The sequence below is a fragment of the Cyanistes caeruleus genome, chromosome 30 (genome assembly GCF_971803275.1).
Source record: "Cyanistes caeruleus chromosome 30, bCyaCae1.hap1.1, whole genome shotgun sequence".
In the NCBI taxonomy this organism is placed as follows: domain Eukaryota; kingdom Metazoa; phylum Chordata; class Aves; order Passeriformes; family Paridae; genus Cyanistes; species Cyanistes caeruleus.
In genome coordinates this window covers 3,367,472-3,384,913 of record NC_141730.1, presented here as the reverse complement: position 1 = coordinate 3,384,913, position 17,442 = coordinate 3,367,472, and the positions used below count along the sequence as shown (strand labels likewise).

The following is a 17,442-nucleotide window of genomic DNA, read 5'->3' as shown; positions in this document are numbered from 1 at the left end:
CTGGATCAGGTTGCTCAATAACCCATTCAACCTGGCCTGGAATGGATCACATCCCGGAATTGATCATTTCTCCAGCCTCAATCATCACAGCTGATGAGCTCCCAATTAACTTGGTTCTTCTCTGAACTGAAATCTTAATTCTAAAAATAAAACCCCCAGTCTGGAGATTGAATTATTGCTTGAAATCATTTTATGCCTTCACGGTCAGTTTAATTCTTGTTTTGCCGCAGTCACGGTGTGTTAAGCTCTGCTTTAATGAATAAAATGAAACATTTCTCTCCTCAGAAACGTTTTGGAGCAGAAAAACTGAAGCTGGAGATTCCTCCCCTTGGTTAACCAAAATGACCCGCTCAAATTATCCGAGTTTAGCAGAAATGATTGTTTGCTGCACCAATAACCAACAATTTGGGGTTCTGGCTTTGGGTATGGCCATAAACAAACTGAAATGAGGTGTCCCAGCAATTGCAGGGACGCCACCAACCCCTGTGTTCCAAATTGCTTCCATTCCTTTCCTACAGCAGGGAATTGTCAGGATATTACCAGTGCCTCCAAATTGTGCTGCTAGGACATAAAACCTGAGCACATTCCAGCCCTAATTAGGCCAGGGAAGAAACTTGCCCAGTAGCCCGTGTCCAACGCCAGCTGCTGAATGTTTTACCTCCACTGAGAAACAGTTCAGCTTCCTGTTGGAAAAAGAGAAGGAAAAACCACTCCTGGAGACTTTACAGAAGTTGCTCTGAGGGGGAATTATTCCCAAAAAATGTCTTCAGGTATGAAGCTGACTTGGAAAAAACCTCCCATTTTAAAAACTTGAAATTTTGGTTATTAAATGCACTTGGAGATTCTACACAAGCTGGAGGTAGTGACACAATAAACTATAAACCGTGAAGTGGTTTCTGGAATAAAATGCTGAATGCTTACTGAAAAACTTTAAAAATTGGTGCTGATCAGGGTTTGTGACCTAATTAGGCTCTGGTCTAAACCAGTGCTTCATTCTCAATGAAAGATTCAAACCAGACATGTGGCACAATCTGAAAATACGGGGAAAAATAGCAGCCATTGCATTTATGCAAAACATGCAAATGCTGTGTGAATCTGGAGCTATCTGGGATGAGTCTGGCATTGTTTTAATTTGGAAATGGCCACGAGACAGATGAGGCAGTGACTAAAGTGCCAGACAGAGGAGGAAAAACACATTGCTTTCCAAGGACGTTGCTATAAAGACCTAAATTACCTCAATCAACAAGGCTGGCCATGGGAAGCGTTTGATCTCTAATTAAGTCACATAAAACAAAGTTCCAGTGTGGAATGGGGATGCCACCAGCAAGGAAACGGGGAAGGAGGGTTGCAGCACCAAATCAAAGGTTGGTGAAGGAGGAAGGGAGTGTTTTCCATCGAGGATGAGCTTGGGAAACACGTCCCATGAGCAAAGACTGGCCCCGGGGCTGGTCAGGACGGTATAAAACCCAGTCCAAGCGCAGGATCCTTCATCCAGCTCTCCTGCCTTCTCCTCCTCAGTGACACAGGTGAGCTGCAAACACCTTTACCTTCTTTTTGGCCTTCTCTTTCTCTTTGCCTTCACCTCTGGCCATGCTGCTGTGGAGCTCCTGCTGAGAACTTCTCTCCCAGCCTCTGCTCACTGGGAGGAGGTGGGAGAAGCTGTTGGGTTCTTGGCAGAGAAACCACGGGGTTCCTGATCCTTTCTTCCTCCCTCTTCCCTGTTCCTTCTCCCCGGGCTCTGCTCTTTCTGTGCCTCACCTTCTGCCTGTGCCTTCTGCAGGTGCTCCTCCAGCCACAGCCATGTCCTGCTACGACCTGTGCCGGCCCTGCGGCCCCACCCCGCTGGCCAACAGCTGCAACGAGCCCTGTGTCCGGCAGTGCCAGGACTCGCGGGTCATCATCGAGCCGTCCCCCGTGGTGGTCACCCTGCCCGGGCCCATCCTCAGCTCCTTCCCCCAGAACACCGCCGTGGGATCCTCCACCTCCGCCGCCGTGGGCAACATCCTGAGCGAGTCTGGGGTCCCCATCAACTCGGGGGGCTTTGGGCTCTCGGGGCTCTCGGGGCTCTCTGGCCTTGGTGGCCGCTACTGTGGCCGCAGGTGCCTGCCCTGCTAGAGCCGGGCCGGACGTCCAGCCAGTGCCTCCGCCAGGAAGCCCCAGGCCAGGGGCCGCACTGAGGCCGCAGCTGCTGGCCAGCGTTTCCAGAGGCCTTGGGCCCCCTCGAGCCCTCCTCCTGCCATGGAGGGAGGCAAGCATGGCCAGCCGAGCCTTCTGCTTGTCCTGCTTTCTCCTGTGCCTCCCCAGGCCCTGCTGGGCCCTGCTCTGCCGGCCCAGGGGCTCAGCCCCAGGCCAGCGCGGCGGGGTCCTGCTGCTGCCGCTGTCCCCGTGCCTGGGCCAGGCAGACGTGTGTCCCACTGCTGGCCAGGATGGCCCTGCCCACCCCCTGCTTCCTTCAAGCCTTCACACTCAAAATAAAGTTCACTCTGCATTGGAACTGGAGTCTCCTGGAGTTCCTGTCCTGCTGGGATGTGCAGCCCAGCTGCTCCGTGGGGACTGTGATGCCCTGGGGGGGTTTGGGTGGTTAAAGACCAGGGATGGCCCTTTCCACACCTGGGCAAGGTGAGAAGCTGCAAGGGCCGCAGTCCCTGGAAGTGCCTGGGGCAGTGCAGGGAGCGTGGCCTGGTGTGAGTGTGCACAGAGTGACCAGGAGGTGCCCCAGGGGACAGGACACAGGTTGGGGACGTGCTGAGGTGTGTAATGTGGACATGGGGCAGGGATGGACACACAGGGACCACAATCCCTCATCTGAGGGACAGAGCTGTGACTGTGACATGGCTTGGGGCTGTACCCAGGCAGAGCACAGAGCAGTGGAAACATCCCCCAGCAAAATTGTCCTGTGCTCAGAAGCGTGAATTGCTGTGGTGCCATTCTGTGTGTCACCGTGTCCTGAAGGAACAGCAGTCTGGAACAGACCTGCAGAAATCTGTTGTGCAGACTGTCTACATGATCTTGGAGACTTTTTCCTAACCTTGAGGATTCTGGGATTTCTCCAGGAGAGCAACCCATCCTCAGCCCATTTCCAGTGTGACAATATCTGGCACAGGACTCACATTTCTCTTGGCACACCTGCCCTGGGTGCCAGGTGTCACCTCAGGACTTTGGGCTGTCCCTGTGCTGTAGGGTTTGGATGCAGGCAAGGAAAACAACCTCTTGTAGCTGGAAATGCACAATAAAGGCTTGAGGAAGGTGCCAGTATGTCTACACAGAAATGTCTTCTGGAAGGTCAATGTTTTGCCTCATCAACTGGCACCCAATGTCCAACCTCCCTCCTGCCTTGAGTGGTCACCCTGTGCACATTCACACAAAGCCACCCTCCCTCCAATCCCACCCAAACCCCCCCAGGGCATCACAGCCCCCACGGAGCAGCTTTAGCCAGGTGTCCCAAAATGGAAGGAACTCCAGGAGACTCCAGTTCCAATGCAGAGTGAACTTTATTTTGAGTGTGAAGGCTTGAAGGAAGCAGGGGGTGGGCAGGGCCATCCTGGCCAGCAGTGGGACACACGTCTGCCTGGCCCAGGCACGGGGACAGCGGCAGCAGCAGGACCCCGCCGCACTGGCCTGGGGCTGAGCCCCTGGGCCGGCAGAGCAGGGCCCAGCAGGGCCTGGGGAGGCACAGGAGAAAGCAGGACAAGCAGAAGGCTCGGCTGGCCACGCTTGCCTCCCTCCACGGCAGGAGGAGGGCTCGAGGGGGCCCAAGGCCTCTGGAAACGCTGGCCAGCAGCTGCGGCCTCAGTGCGGCCCCTGGCCTGGGGCTTCCTGGCGGAGGCACTGGCTGGACGTCCGGCCCGGCTCTAGCAGGGCAGGCACCTGCGGCCACAGTAGCGGCCACCAAGGCCAGAGAGCCCCGAGAGCCCAAAGCCCCCCGAGTTGATGGGCACTCCCTCCTCGCTCAGGATGTTGCCCACGGCGGCGGAGGTGGAGGATCCCACGGCGGTGTTCTGGGGGAAGGAGCTGAGGATGGGCCCGGGCAGGGTGACCACCACGGGAGAGGGCTGGATGACCACACGGGAGTCCTGGCACTGCCGGACACAGGGCTCGTTGCAGCTGTTGGCCAGCGGGGTGGGGCCGCAGGGCCGGCACAGGTCGTAGCAGGACATGGCTGTGGCTGGAGGAGCACCTGCAGAGAGGGCAGGGAAAGCACCCCAGGAATGTCAGGCACAGATGGAGATGCTGCTGGGCAGCAGGAAACGCAGCCGGGGCACAAGGGACAGACTCCAGAGGGATGCAGGGAGGAACTCAACAGCCCTGACGCCAAAGTGTTCCCAGCAAAGGAATCCCAACATCTCCCACCTGTCCCCAGGAAAAAACAACCACAGAAACCTGGTGAGAGCAGGATGGAGGAGGAAGACTCTCAGAGACCGCTGCAGAGAAGCAAAGATTCCATTGAGGTCCGAGGAAAAAGGGAAGAGAAAGAGAAGAGTGAGGCAAAGGCCCTTGCAGCTCACCTGTGTCACCGAGGAGGAGAAGGCAGGAGAGCTGGATGAAGGATCCTGTGCTTGCTCTGCCTTTTATACCGTCCCACACAGCCCCGGGCCCAGACGCGCCTTTGCACAGGGAAGGTGTTTACCAACAAGCTCATATTTTATGCAAAACATCCCCAATTAAGTGAACTGGAGGTTGTTTATGTTCCCTGCAACGCTGCCTTTTCATTTCCTTGTGCAGGACATGCCCATTCAGCCAAACTGGCTCCTTTCAAGTGCCAGCATTAGAGGCCAAAATGTTTTTAGGGTGTTTTTCAGCCAGAAGCAGGCTGATGTTTCAGCCAGCTGGGTGGAGTGGTGCCGTATTTCCAGGTGATGTCAGCACCTTCCCCTCCTGAGGCAGCTCTAAGCCTTTGGAGTAATAAATGCAGTTTTTTTTATTATAAACCCAGGATTAAAGGGCTGGCTTTGGCGGGGACTGGCCGTAGACGTTGCTCGCTGTGACTCCAAGGCCTTTCAAGACTTCTTAGACATCATTTATTCATCAGGGAGACTAACATGGGTTGTTTTTGAACTTTCTTTGGGATCTCATATTGCCTTTGGAAGAAATTATCTCGTTTCTTCTGCCTTTCACCTCTTTCAGCATTGCCTGGAGTTCTCCAGTCTGCAGAACAGGACGGCTCCAGAAGGAAGGACGCTCCTTTCCCAACAACAAATATTTGTCAGGGTTATTATCTTGCAGAAAACACTCCCTAATGAGAACATCTGAATCAAAACTCTTCCTTCTTCCATTCCTCACGGCCATCCCTCCACTTCTTTTCCCCCTCTGCCTCTGACCAGAGCCTACACACAGTCCCAAACACTCGGGAATATTTCCAAGCAGGACACAGAGAGTCCCTGCGGGCTGGCAGTGCCAGGAAACCCAGCCTGGGGAGCAGTGGGGCCGGGATGTCCCCAGAGATGCACGGAGAGGGAAAGATCCCACGCTCTGGGCTGCATTTCCTGGGGCAAGACAAGAGCTTGTGTCCCCAGGAGCGGTGACAGCCCTGCTCAGGCACCAGCTGCAGGACTGTGACACCCCTTGTGGCAAAGGGGGAAAAACTCCTGTCCCAGCGAGGCTGGAGCTCCATCAGAGACAGAAAAATCTTAAATCCCAGAGGTCCAAGACAGATTCCTCATCCAGGAGGATGAAGGGAGCTCTGAGGGTGGGCAGGAGACTTTTCTCCAAACGAACACAATCAGAAGAAAACCCCAGGTGTGACAGGGCAGATCTAACACAGAGATTTCCGTCAGAACACACATCACGTTTCCCTCCGGGGCATTTCCACTTAAATCCCTGCTGCAGGCAAAACACTGAATGCAGCAAAGGCATTTCCAGCCCTCTCTCCATCTCCCTGACCCAGCCCTCCCCACCGAGGGTCTCCATAAAGCCTCGAGTGTCCTCACCCACCCACCCCACTCTCTCAGGGGTGTCCTGGGGGTGTTGCCTCCCTTCCCTGGCTCCATTTTGACCTTGTTGCTGCCAATGTCCCCTCCTGGCTTGGACAGGCATGGGAGGGCATTTCCACAGCTGATAAAGAGGCAGAGGAACTCGGCAGGATTGCTTTATTTCAGACACTGAAGCCCAAAATAGGGCAGAGGAGCAGCCCTTGACTGTCACTGCAGGGCCAGGCACACCCCATTCCTCGGGGAAAAACACTCCACAGAAAGCAGGAAAGGAAAACTGGACGTCACATTGCTGCTGGCGGTTGCACTGTCAGGCACATGTCCCTTCAGCTCCTTTGGGACTCTCTTTGCTTCCAGAGTTTGGGATGAATGCTTGGAGGAAGGGAGGGAAAGCTCCAGTTGTAAGTGCTAAAGCACAACCATGGCCTTGGGCAGCTGGGTGAAACTGCCACAGAAACCATCGGGTCAGTGGCTTGACACGTCAGCTGGAAGTTGTCCCCAACCTGTGTCCTGTCCCCTGGGGCACCTCCTGGTCACTCTGTGCACACTCACACCAGGCCACGCTCCCTGCACTGCCCCAGGCACTTCCAGGGACTGCGGCCCTTGCAGCTTCTCACCTTGCCCAGGTGTGGAAAGGGCCATCCCTGGTCTTTAACCACCCAAACCCCCCCAGGGCATCACAGCCCCCACGGAGCAGCTGGGCTGCACATCCCGGCAGGACAGGAACTCCAGGAGACTCCAGTTCCAATGCAGAGTGAACTTTATTTTGAGTGTGAAGGCAGGAAGGAAGCAGGGGGTGGGCAGGGCCATCCTGGCCAGCAGTGGGACACACGTCTGCCTGGCCCAGGCACGGGGACAGCGGCAGCAGCAGGACCCCGCCGCGCTGGCCTGGGGCTGAGCCCCTGGGCCGGCAGAGCAGGGCCCAGCAGGGCCTGGGGAGGCACAGGAGAAAGCAGGACAAGCAGAAGGCTCGGCTGGCCACGCTTGCCTCCCTCCATGGCAGGAGGAGGGCTCGAGGGGGCCCAAGGCCTCTGGAAACGCTGGCCAGCAGCTGCGGCCTCAGTGCGGCCCCTGGCCTGGGGCTTCCTGGCGGAGGCACTGGCTGGACGTCCGGCCCGGCTCTAGCAGGGCAGGCACCTGCGGCCACAGTAGCGGCCACCAAGGCCAGAGAGCCCCGAGAGCCCCGAGAGCCCAAAGCCCCCCGAGTTGATGGGGACCCCGGACTCGCTCAGGATGTTGCCCACGGCGGCGGAGGTGGAGGATCCCACGGCGGTGTTCTGGGGGAAGGAGCTGAGGATGGGCCCGGGCAGGGTGACCACCACGGGGGACGGCTCGATGATGACCCGCGAGTCCTGGCACTGCCGGACACAGGGCTCATTGCAGCTGTTGGCCAGCGGGGTGGGGCCGCAGGGCCGGCACAGGTCGTAGCAGGACATGGCTGTGGCTGGAGGAGCACCTGCAGAAGGCACAGGCAGAAGGTGAGGCACAGAAAGAGTGCCGGGGAGAAGGGACAGGGAAGAGGGAGGAAGAAAGGATCAGGAACCCCGTGGTTTCTCTGCCAAGAGCCCAACAGCTTCTCCCACCTCCTCCCAGTGAGCAGAGGCTGGGAGCAGGGTCTGGGAGAGAAGTTCTCAGCAGGAGCTCCACAGCAGCACGGCCAGAGGTGAAGGCAAATTGAAGGAGAAGGACAAAAAGAAGGTAAAGGTGTTTGCAGCTCACCTGTGTCACCGAGGAGGAGAAGGCAGGAGAGCTGGATGAAGGATCTTGTGCTTGCTCTGCCTTTTATACCGTCCCACACAGCCCCGGGCCCGCAGGCACCCTCGGCACAGGGAAGGTGTTTACCAAGCTCATCTTGCATGCAAAACATCCCCATTAGAGAAATGGGGACACCACAACGCTGCTTTTTCATTTCCCTGTGCAGGACGTGCCCAGTCAGCCTCCCAGGCTCCTTTCAAGTGCCAGGATTAGAGGCCAAAATGTGTCTGGGGGCAATGCCACGTCAGCAGGGCCAGGTGACACAGCTGGTGCTGGGGACTGTCCTATTTCACCAGGGGACATCAGGCCCTTCGCCCTCCAGGGCTTCACTTTAGGGTTCCCAAAATGATCAGGGCATTTCTTCTGGTAGCCCTAAAATAACAAGCCAAGGTTAAAAATTTGTTTTCTGTGACAGGGGTCACCTCATCCACTGCGTAAGCAAATACACAACTCCATCAGAGCTGGGTGTAAACTTCCCTGTCACCTTGGACACTCTGAAGAGTCAGGAATTTCACATCCCGACAAATCCATGTGCTCTTTGCACTTCCATGCCTCTGTGGAGAGCCCCCAGCATCCTCGATTCAACAGGAGGATGTTTGAAAAGCTGAAAGTCCTCTCCAGCACACCCAAATTCTGCTTGCACCAGCTCCACCCAGAACTGTCCATGTTGGGCCTTTCCCACTGTTCCTTCTCCATCCCCAAATCTCCAAAACCCTTCTTGGAATCTACACCCAAACTCAGTGGCAGGCAGTGGAAAGAGCCTGCAGAGCTCTCCAAGGAGACATCAAAACACATCAGAAGGACTCATGGTCTGGGAATGTCAGCAGGAAAACACTGGAGGCAAGCAGACAGCAGGATCACCGGTTCCTCCATTCCCTCATGTCAGCACACTCAGACATGCAGGGTCCAACTGGCCTGGCCTCATCCCATTGTCAGCACCAAGGGGCTTCCCTTTAGTGGTCTCTGACCCCTCCATTCCCTGCCTTCCCTTCTGGAATGGTCTCCAACCCTCCATTCCCTGCTCCAGGTAGAGTGAGGGTCACTTCTTGTGTTTGGACAATGCCCTCAGGCACAGGGTGGGATTTTGGGGTGTCTGTGCAGGGCCAGGAGTTTGGTTTGGTGATTTGCGGGTCCCTTCCAATCTGGGTATTCCATGGTTCTGTTCTTCCCTGGATGACAGGGAGTAGAAGATGTGGGAGGAAGCAGGAGGCACCTTGTCCTCCTCTTCATCACCATCCACACCACAGCGATGTTCTCCGCCTCGGGAATGTCTCCCCGTGAATTCCTGAGCTGTGCTTGCAGCCCTGCCAGCACCACTGGCCCCTCCAGGAGGGACAGGAGGGCACAGGGGACAGTCTTGTGGCAGAAGTGAAGGGTGACAACCCCCTGGCATTCTGTCACATGCAGGACACGAGCCATGGAAGGTGTTCCAGGAAACATTTTTCTACTGAGCGATGAAACCCATGGAGCAGGGAGGTTATGGAGTGCCCGTCCTTGGACAGATTGAGAAACCATTGACATCTAAATCAACTCCCTCATTTGTCCCACCTGAGCAGAGGGTTCGGCCACATCAGCTCCAGAAGTGCATCCCAACCCCAATAACTGTGATTTTTGTGACCTCCCCCATGGAGCAGCTTTAGCCAGGTGTCCCAAAATGGAAGGAACTCCAGGAGACTCCAGTTCCAATGCAGAGTGAACTTTATTTTGAGTGTGAAGGCAGGAAGGAAGCAGGGGGTGGGCAGGGCCATCCTGGCCAGCAGTGGGACACACGTCTGCCTGGCCCAGGCACGGGGACAGCGGCAGCAGCAGGACCCCGCCGCGCTGGCCTGGGGCTGAGCCCCTGGGCCGGCAGAGCAGGGCCCAGCAGGGCCTGGGGAGGCACAGGAGAAAGCAGGACAAGCAGAAGGCTCGGCTGGCCACGCTTGCCTCCCTCCATGGCAGGAGGAGGGCTCGAGGGGGCCCAAGGCCTCTGGAAACGCTGGCCAGCAGCTGCGGCCTCAGTGCGGCCCCTGGCCTGGGGCTTCCTGGCGGAGGCACTGGCTGGACGTCCGGCCCGGCTCTAGCAGGGCAGGCACCTGCGGCCACAGTAGCGGCCACCAAGGCCAGAGAGCCCCGAGAGCCCAAAGCCCCCCGAGTTGATGGGGACCCCAGACTCGCTCAGGATGTTGCCCACGGCGGCAGAGGTGGAGGATCCCACGGCGGTGTTCTGGGGGAAGGAGCTGAGGATGGGCCCGGGCAGGGTGACCACCACGGGAGAGGGCTGGATGACCACACGGGAGTCCTGGCACTGCCGGACACAGGGCTCGTTGCAGCTGTTGGCCAGCGGGGTGGGGCCGCAGGGCCGGCACAGGTCGTAGCAGGACATGGCTGTGGCTGGAGGAGCACCTGGAGAAGGCACAGGCAGAAGGTGAGGCACAGAAAGAGCAGAGCCCGGGGAGAAGGGACAGCCTGGAGAGGGAGACAGAAAGGGCAGGGAATTGCAGTCCCTAAGAGGGCCCTAAAAACACAGACAAGACCTTCTCCTGACTCCCAGCAGTGTGGCACAGAGAATGGAGATGGTCACCAAAGTGTCCCAGCAAAATGTAACTGAGGCAAAGCCCCAGTGGAAGCCAGAAGAGACAGAGGAAAAGAGATGGAAAGAACAGAAGGCACTCACCTGTGTCACCGAGGAGGAGAAGGCAGGAGAGCTGGATGAAGGATCCTGTGCTTGCTCTGCCTTTTATACCGTCCCACACAGCCCCGGGCCCAGGGACACTTTTTGCACAGGGAAGGTGTTTACCGAGCTCATCTTGCATGCAAACATCCCAATTACAAAAATTAGTGTTTTTATTTTTGCCCTGCAACGCTGCCTTTTCATTTCCCTGTGCGGGACATGCCCAGTCAGCCTCCCGGGCTCCTTTCAAGTGCTGGGATTAGAGGCCAAAACATTTCCAGGGAAAACGATTTGTCAGCAGGGCTGGGTGACACAGCCTGGGCTCAGCAGTGTCCCACTGACCAGCCGGTGCCCCTCCAGGGCAGGACTTTCAAGTGCAGAGGCTGTGCCCTGCTGGACATTGGCACCACGGGACTGGGGATGGAAGGGAACCTGAGACTGGAACAGCTCTCCCAGAATATCAACTCCAACCTGTGTCTGATCCCCACTTTGTCCCACAGAGCACTGAGAGCCATGTCCAGCTTCCCCTCAGATGGTGACTCCAAATCTCCCTCGCCAAGGCCAGAGCAGCATTACCCAGCCTGGAGAGGCGATGCCTCATTCAGGGTGAGGGACAGAGCTGCCCCTCACAGGGGAATGGCCAGGATGGACCCACAGGGCCCTGAGGAGCCCGGCTTCATCATCAGGAAACACTTTAAAGTCCTGCCCTGGAGGGCCAGGGCTGGAATTATTTGGGATGTCGGACACTCCTCAGCACCGGCTGCGTCACCCAGCCCTGCTGACGTGGCATTGCCCCCAGACACATTTTGGCCTCTAATCCTGGCACTTGAAAGGAGCCTGGGAGGCTGACTGGGCACGTCCTGCACAGGGAAATGAAAAAGCAGCGTTGTGGTGTCCCCATTTCTCTAATGGGGATGTTTTGCATGCAAGATGAGCTTGGTAAACACCTTCCCTGTGCCGAGGGTGCCTGCGGGCCCAGGGCTGTGTGGGACGGTATAAAAGGCAGAGCAAGCGCAGGATCCTTCATCCAGCTCTCCTGCCTTCTCCTCCTCGGTGACACAGGTGAGCTGCAAGGGCCTTTGCCTCACTCTTCTCTTTCTCTTCCCTTTTTCCTCGGACCTCAATGGAATCTTTGCTTCTCTGCAGCGGTCTCTGAGAGTCTTCCTCCTCCATCCTGCTCTCACCAGGTTTCTGTGGTTGTTTTTCCCTGGGGACAGGTGGGAGATGTTGGGATTCCTTTGCTGGGAACACTTTGGCGTCAGGGCTGTTGAGTTCCTCCCTGCATCCCTCTGGAGTCTGTCCCTTGTGCCCCGGCTGCGTTTCCTGCTGCCCAGCAGCATCTCCATCTGTGCCTGACATTCCTGGGGTGCTTTCCCTGCCCTCTCTGCAGGTGCTCCTCCAGCCACAGCCATGTCCTGCTACGACCTGTGCCGGCCCTGCGGCCCCACCCCGCTGGCCAACAGCTGCAACGAGCCCTGTGTCCGGCAGTGCCAGGACTCCCGTGTGGTCATCCAGCCCTCTCCCGTGGTGGTCACCCTGCCCGGGCCCATCCTCAGCTCCTTCCCCCAGAACACCGCCGTGGGATCCTCCACCTCCGCCGCCGTGGGCAACATCCTGAGCGAGGAGGGAGTGCCCATCAACTCGGGGGGCTTTGGGCTCTCGGGGCTCTCTGGCCTTGGTGGCCGCTACTGTGGCCGCAGGTGCCTGCCCTGCTAGAGCCGGGCCGGACGTCCAGCCAGTGCCTCCGCCAGGAAGCCCCAGGCCAGGGGCCGCACTGAGGCCACAGCTGCTGGCCAGCGTTTCCAGAGGCCTTGGACCCCCTCGAGCCCTCCTCCTGCCATGGAGGGAGGGAGGGAGGTGCTGTCTGGACACATGGCCAACCTGTTTCAGCCTTGAAAGCCCTGCTTTTGAAGAGTTTCCTTTTTGTCTTTGTGATTTTGCATTTCATGCTGACGTGGTTTAATGCTGTAATCGCCAGCAGCCAGTGGAGGGGTTTCACTCCGGAATTACAGAAAGGTGGAATCTTGCTTGCTGTCTCTCAGTTGGAATGGTGTCAGTGGCTTCTATTCCCTTCATAAAGATATGTTTTCCCTTTGTTTTTGCTGAATGCTACTTGAGTTTTTATCATTAAACAGATGTTGCATCCGATTTCGAGTCTCATTGTGGTTTTTATCTCCTTTTCACCTCCCCTGGTGGCAGAATTATGTGAAAATCTATGCAAGGATTTCACAGGGGAAAATGTGCATCCAAAAATCACCACAACTCACCTGATAAAAATAATTTTGTTGGTTCTTACACTCTTGAGAGGCACTGAACAGGTTCAGAAATATATTTCTCTTTCTAGGATATTTTTCCCCAATTTTTTTATCCCACTTATATATCTAAAAGTACAATTTTGATGTTTAAGCTTGAGGGATTTCAGATCTTGCCCCCTATTTGGCATCTTTGAAACCCTTGAGAATCTGAATGAATATTAATAAGGCAGAAGCAAAGGGATCCAAGAAGACTAAAACCGTGAAATAAAATCTATTTGAAAATTAAATCACCCTGGAGCTGAGATATAAATATTTGAGGAGCTCGAGGGAAAGCTCTTGGGTTTTTGGGACATTTTCCACAAATATCCAGCCCAAATCTCCCTGGCACAGCTCCAGCCACTCCCTGGTCGCTGAGAGCGGAGATCGGAGCCGCCCCTCTGCTTTCCATTCACGGCTCAGGGCAGCAACACCCAAAAAAACCAAAAGCTGGAAAATTAAAAGGTCCCAGGCTGAGAGGAGGGCTTGGAAAGAGCTTTCCAAGGGGCAAATTTTCCAAACAAATGATCGGAGGGGCTGGTGGGATGAGTTCTTCCCTGGGATCCCCGAGGAATCCGAGGGCGGCGGGCGTTGGCGGGTGGCAGAACCGCTGTGGTTATATTTGTGAAGAGATTATTTTTTTCTAGTTTTTTACAAATAAAAACAAATACTCGTGGCCAAGTGACACCCCAGATGTGGCACTTGCTGATAAAAATGTTATGCATAAGGGTTCTGTGCTGTAACAATTTTATGATGGTGTTAAATTGGTAATATGGGGGTTTCAAAAGTCAGTTTAAATCTGGTTTTATTTTTAAAAAATAGTATTTATTTAAATTTATTAAAACATTTATAGGGGGATTTGAAAACGTGTATTCTGTATCTACCACCAACAGATTAATCTATTTTACCTATTTAATCTATTTAATCTATTTAATCTATTTAATCTAATTTATCTATTTTAGCTATTTAATCTATTTTATCTATTAATCCCACGATGCAAATGAGGGGCATGAGGGGTGGATATTTTTGACTTTATGGGGTTAAAGCATCTTTTTATTTTTATTTTTTTTTTGCATTAATTAGTTCCCACACATATTTTTGCAAGTGGAACCTTTTCTTGATAAAGGAATTGTCCTGCTTTTGTTTTCCAGTCTAGGTTTAGGCTGGCATTGCGTGAGAAGCATCATCCACCCATTAAAAATTCTTTCATCTTCCCAATTTATGGGTACTTTTAATTTCTGGTACTTTTAGACCGGCTTTAATAATGGCAACATGGAATTACTTCAAGCACAGTCTAATAAAGACAATTTTTTTCCAGCTCCTCAGCAATTTGTTCACTTGTGGCTGCCTTGGGATCCAAGACCAAATCCAAGAGGAGCCAAAACTCCTTTGTGTGCCATTCCCAGTCTGACCCAGTTACAAACAATCCTCAATTAAAATGTTCACATCTCCAAAAAGAAAAAAAAAAAAATATCTGAGGACTTTTCCAAGCTTGGAGAAGCTTTGGGGTGACCTAATTGTGAACCAAAAAGAAACATGGGGAGAGAATTTCCAAGGGCTTGGAGTGACAGGACAAGGAGGAAAAGGGGTAAAACTGGAAGAGGGGAAGTTTAGGTTGGATTTGGGAAGGAATTCTTCCCTGTGGGGGTGGCGACCCCCTGGTTCCATGGATTCCCCACCCCTGGAATTGTCCCAGGCCAGGCTGGACGAGGCTTGGAGCAACCTGGGATCACGGGATTGGCACAGGATGAGCTTTAAGGTCCCCTCCTGCCCAAAACATTCCGTGATTCCATGACTCTGCTGGTGTTTGTGAGCTGGGATGGTGCACAAGGGGCTTGGAGGTTCCTTTTTGTAAAGGAACTGATAAACCAGGATTATATTTCCCCTCGTTCTTCCATCTGTGCCCCAAACTGCGTTACCCCAATTTAACAGCATAAAAACATCCGAATTGTGTGGGATAAAGCAGGAATTTGTCTCTGAATTCCACAATTCTGGCACTTCCTGCCTGGGTTCTGTGTGATCTCAGGGGCTGGATGTGCTCTTTAGCCTTCCCCAAACCCAGAATTGAGATTGTTCCGACGCCGGGCTGGAGGCAGAGCCTGGTGAGCATCGGAGGAGACAGGAATTTATTAAGGATTTACACTCATACCCTTAATAAAAGAACACCTTGGAATGATGAATTATGTATTATAGACATTCTTAGTATTTTTCTTTATGACTAAAGTCAAACATACGCTGGAGTCTGGATTTTGTTGTGACTGAAAGGTGGCTCTGGAATAAATTTGGTCCCTAATTCCCGAGATGAGAGAAACCTGCGGGACAGAATCTGTCTGTCAGAAGATAAGGAAATAAAAACAAAGTAAATAAGCAGTGAGGAAAAGACATTTAATCAGGGGGAACATTTGACATTCAGGACATACTCGTTGGGAATTAATTCCAGGTACAAAGGCTGTCTGTGGTCCCCAGGCCATCAGGGCTGAGGTATAAAAACCAACTCAACCCAACTCCTTCCTGCCACTTCTCTTCTCTCTTTCCTCTTTTGTGAGCAAGGTTAGTTCAAATCCACTTCTCTTTCTCTGTTTGCTGAGTTCTTGCCTTTTAATAATCTGGGTTTTTTTTCCCCCACAGTGTTCTGCTGGTTGCTGGATTCTTTGGGTGGGAGGGAGACTTTTTCTCTTTAAAAAGTTGGGGGTTTGCTGTTGGAATCGTGGAATTTCTGGAATCCTGACTTGGTTACAGAGATCCTTGAACTGGTGATAGAAATTTATTCAAATGTGGGATTTCAGTCACGTTAAATGACATAGAAAATATTAGAACTAATAAAGATGAACAAATTGAATGGGTGGAATAACTGTGCAAGGGGTTGGAACTCTGGGATCTTTAGAGGTCCTTTTAAACTCCAACTGTTCATCAAAACAGAAAATCCAGGAGTTCAGTTATATTTCAGCAGCGTTTTATATCTTGGAGGGTCTTTTCCATCCTGGAACGTTAGCTGGGTTGCCAAGTGTGGAGATTTTGTTCCAGAGTGCAATGACATCTCCTGGAATGTTTGGATCAGGGATTGTGGGGATAAAGGGAGAGAAGGGGAAAACCAGAGCAGAGCTGAGCATCCCCTAGAAATCCGAGAATTTTGTTTTCAATGCTGTGGTGCAGATAAAACTCAGGGATGTGCATGGAATTCCTGCCTTTTCTCACATCCATGGACGAGCTGTCTGGGACAGGTTTCAAAGACCTCCTCTCCGAGGCTGCTTAATGAAACATTAAAATTTGTACCTAATTGAAATTTGTACCTCTTTGTAGGCAAAGTCGGAGCCTGGAAATGAATCCTCCCTTTCATTTTTCCAGCTGCCCATGGAAATCTCTCCACAGGTACATTTGTGGCTGGGTTTCGCTCCTAATTTCTGCTCCTGCAATGCTCTGGGGGTGCGGAGCTGGGTCTCTCCAGACGCGCAATCAAAATCCCTACAATTAAATTAATGATACAGGTTTGTCTCTTTTGTTCTGCTGCCAGTTCTTCCCCGGATCACCGACATCACCCAGAGGACGTTTCAGCCTCTGTCTCTCTTTATTTAAGAGTTTGGTTTCCTCCTCAGCTCGTGGCTCAGCTCCTAAAAGGCTCCTCGGAAAGCTGTGGTAGCTGAACTGAGCAGGTGTGACACAACTCCTACCTTGCACTCAGGTGTGCTCCTGTGTTCCAGACCTCATCCCGAGCCATGTCCTGCTACGAGCGATGTCCCCCCACGTCCTGCGGCCCCACGCCGCTGGCCAACAGCTGCAACGAGCCCTGTGTCCGGCAGTGCCAGGACTCCACCGTGGTCATCCAGCCGTCCCCCGTGGTGGTCACCCTGCCCGGGCCCATCCTCAGCTCCTTCCCCCAGAACACCACCGTGGGATCCTCGGCCTCCGCCGCCGTCGGGAGCGCTCTGAGCGCCGGGGGGGTCCCCATCAACTCGGGCAGCTCCTTGGGCTTGGGGGGTTTTGGCTACCCCGGGCTGGGCAGTGGCTACAGCCGGCCCTACCGGCGCTACAACCCCTCCCGCAGCGGCTTCTACGGGCCCTGCTAAGGCGGGAGGAGGAAGAAGAGCAGGAATGCCGAACCCCGAGCCGTTCCTGCAGCAGGACTGAGCTCCCGGTGCCAAAAGCGATGTCAGATCGGAGTCAGTCAGCCCCCGGAATGAGGCCACCGCTCCTGTCTCACTCCTGCGTGTTTCTGACCCGGTTTGTAGCTCTGCTGCTCGGTGTATTTGGTGCTACCCGGTGTAAAGTTTTGAATTTAGGGAGTGGGTGGGACGTGGTTCTCAGGGGGCGCTGGAAGAAGAGCTCTGCCTGTGGAACGCGTCCCCCTGAGCTGAGCCTTTCCCCCCACACCGACCCCTGGTGCTTTGCAGGGTTTTAATCCTCTCGTTGGGATTAATAAAATGATGCTTTTATCGTAACCTCCTGAGTCTCCTGCTGGTTTTTTTCCCTCCCCTCCTGTTCTTATTTGAAATTTTTTCGGGGTGAGATTTATCACTGAGTAGATCATCAATAATTTGGGGGAGTCGGGAATGTTGGGAATGTTCAGCCTGGAGTGTGGAGAACTCGGAGCATCTCCAGGATCTGAATTAGATTTGCAACATCCACTGAAGGCACTAAACCACTCAGTTTTTGGAGGAAAAAAATGGGAGAAATTCTCTTCTTAGGAAGGTTTGGGGCATTCCAGTAACTCAGTTATACAAAAAATGTCTGCAGCAGGTTGAGCTGTCCCCAGGAGTTAAATTGCTCATGGTTTATGAACCAGCCTGGCTTGAGATGAAAAACCTCCCTCAAAGCTTCT

General features: G+C 53.8%; 6 protein-coding genes across 6 annotated transcripts; 3 read left to right on the top strand and 3 right to left on the bottom strand.

Moving 5' to 3' along the window:
- Positions 1-2,489, top strand: LOC111939430 (feather beta keratin-like). The gene has a single exon (XM_086865980.1). The coding sequence runs from the start codon at positions 1,801-1,803 to the stop codon at positions 2,113-2,115; it is 315 nt and encodes a 104-aa protein (XP_086722106.1). The 5' UTR covers positions 1-1,800; the 3' UTR covers positions 2,116-2,489.
- A 1,185-nt stretch (positions 2,490-3,674) lies between these two features.
- LOC147648858 (feather keratin 1) lies at positions 3,675-4,183 on the bottom strand. Its single transcript, XM_086865981.1, has one exon. The coding sequence runs from the start codon at positions 4,155-4,157 to the stop codon at positions 3,852-3,854; it is 306 nt and encodes a 101-aa protein (XP_086722107.1). The 5' UTR covers positions 4,158-4,183; the 3' UTR covers positions 3,675-3,851.
- A 2,860-nt stretch (positions 4,184-7,043) lies between these two features.
- On the bottom strand, positions 7,044-7,667 carry LOC111945487 (feather beta keratin-like). Its single transcript, XM_023948154.2, has one exon. The coding sequence runs from the start codon at positions 7,361-7,363 to the stop codon at positions 7,049-7,051; it is 315 nt and encodes a 104-aa protein (XP_023803922.1). The 5' UTR covers positions 7,364-7,667; the 3' UTR covers positions 7,044-7,048.
- A 2,074-nt stretch (positions 7,668-9,741) lies between these two features.
- On the bottom strand, positions 9,742-10,419 carry LOC111943273 (feather keratin 1-like). Its single transcript, XM_023946273.2, has one exon. The coding sequence runs from the start codon at positions 10,045-10,047 to the stop codon at positions 9,742-9,744; it is 306 nt and encodes a 101-aa protein (XP_023802041.2). The 5' UTR covers positions 10,048-10,419.
- Positions 10,420-11,357: 938 nt separating this feature from the next.
- On the top strand, positions 11,358-12,299 carry LOC111939428 (feather keratin 1). The gene has a single exon (XM_086865982.1). The coding sequence runs from the start codon at positions 11,746-11,748 to the stop codon at positions 12,049-12,051; it is 306 nt and encodes a 101-aa protein (XP_086722108.1). The 5' UTR covers positions 11,358-11,745; the 3' UTR covers positions 12,052-12,299.
- A 4,040-nt stretch (positions 12,300-16,339) lies between these two features.
- Positions 16,340-16,690, top strand: LOC111939427 (feather keratin 4-like). The gene has a single exon (XM_023941626.1). It carries the CDS (start codon positions 16,340-16,342, stop codon positions 16,688-16,690), a length of 351 nt encoding a protein of 116 aa, XP_023797394.1.
- The last annotated feature ends 752 nt before the right edge of the window (positions 16,691-17,442 follow it).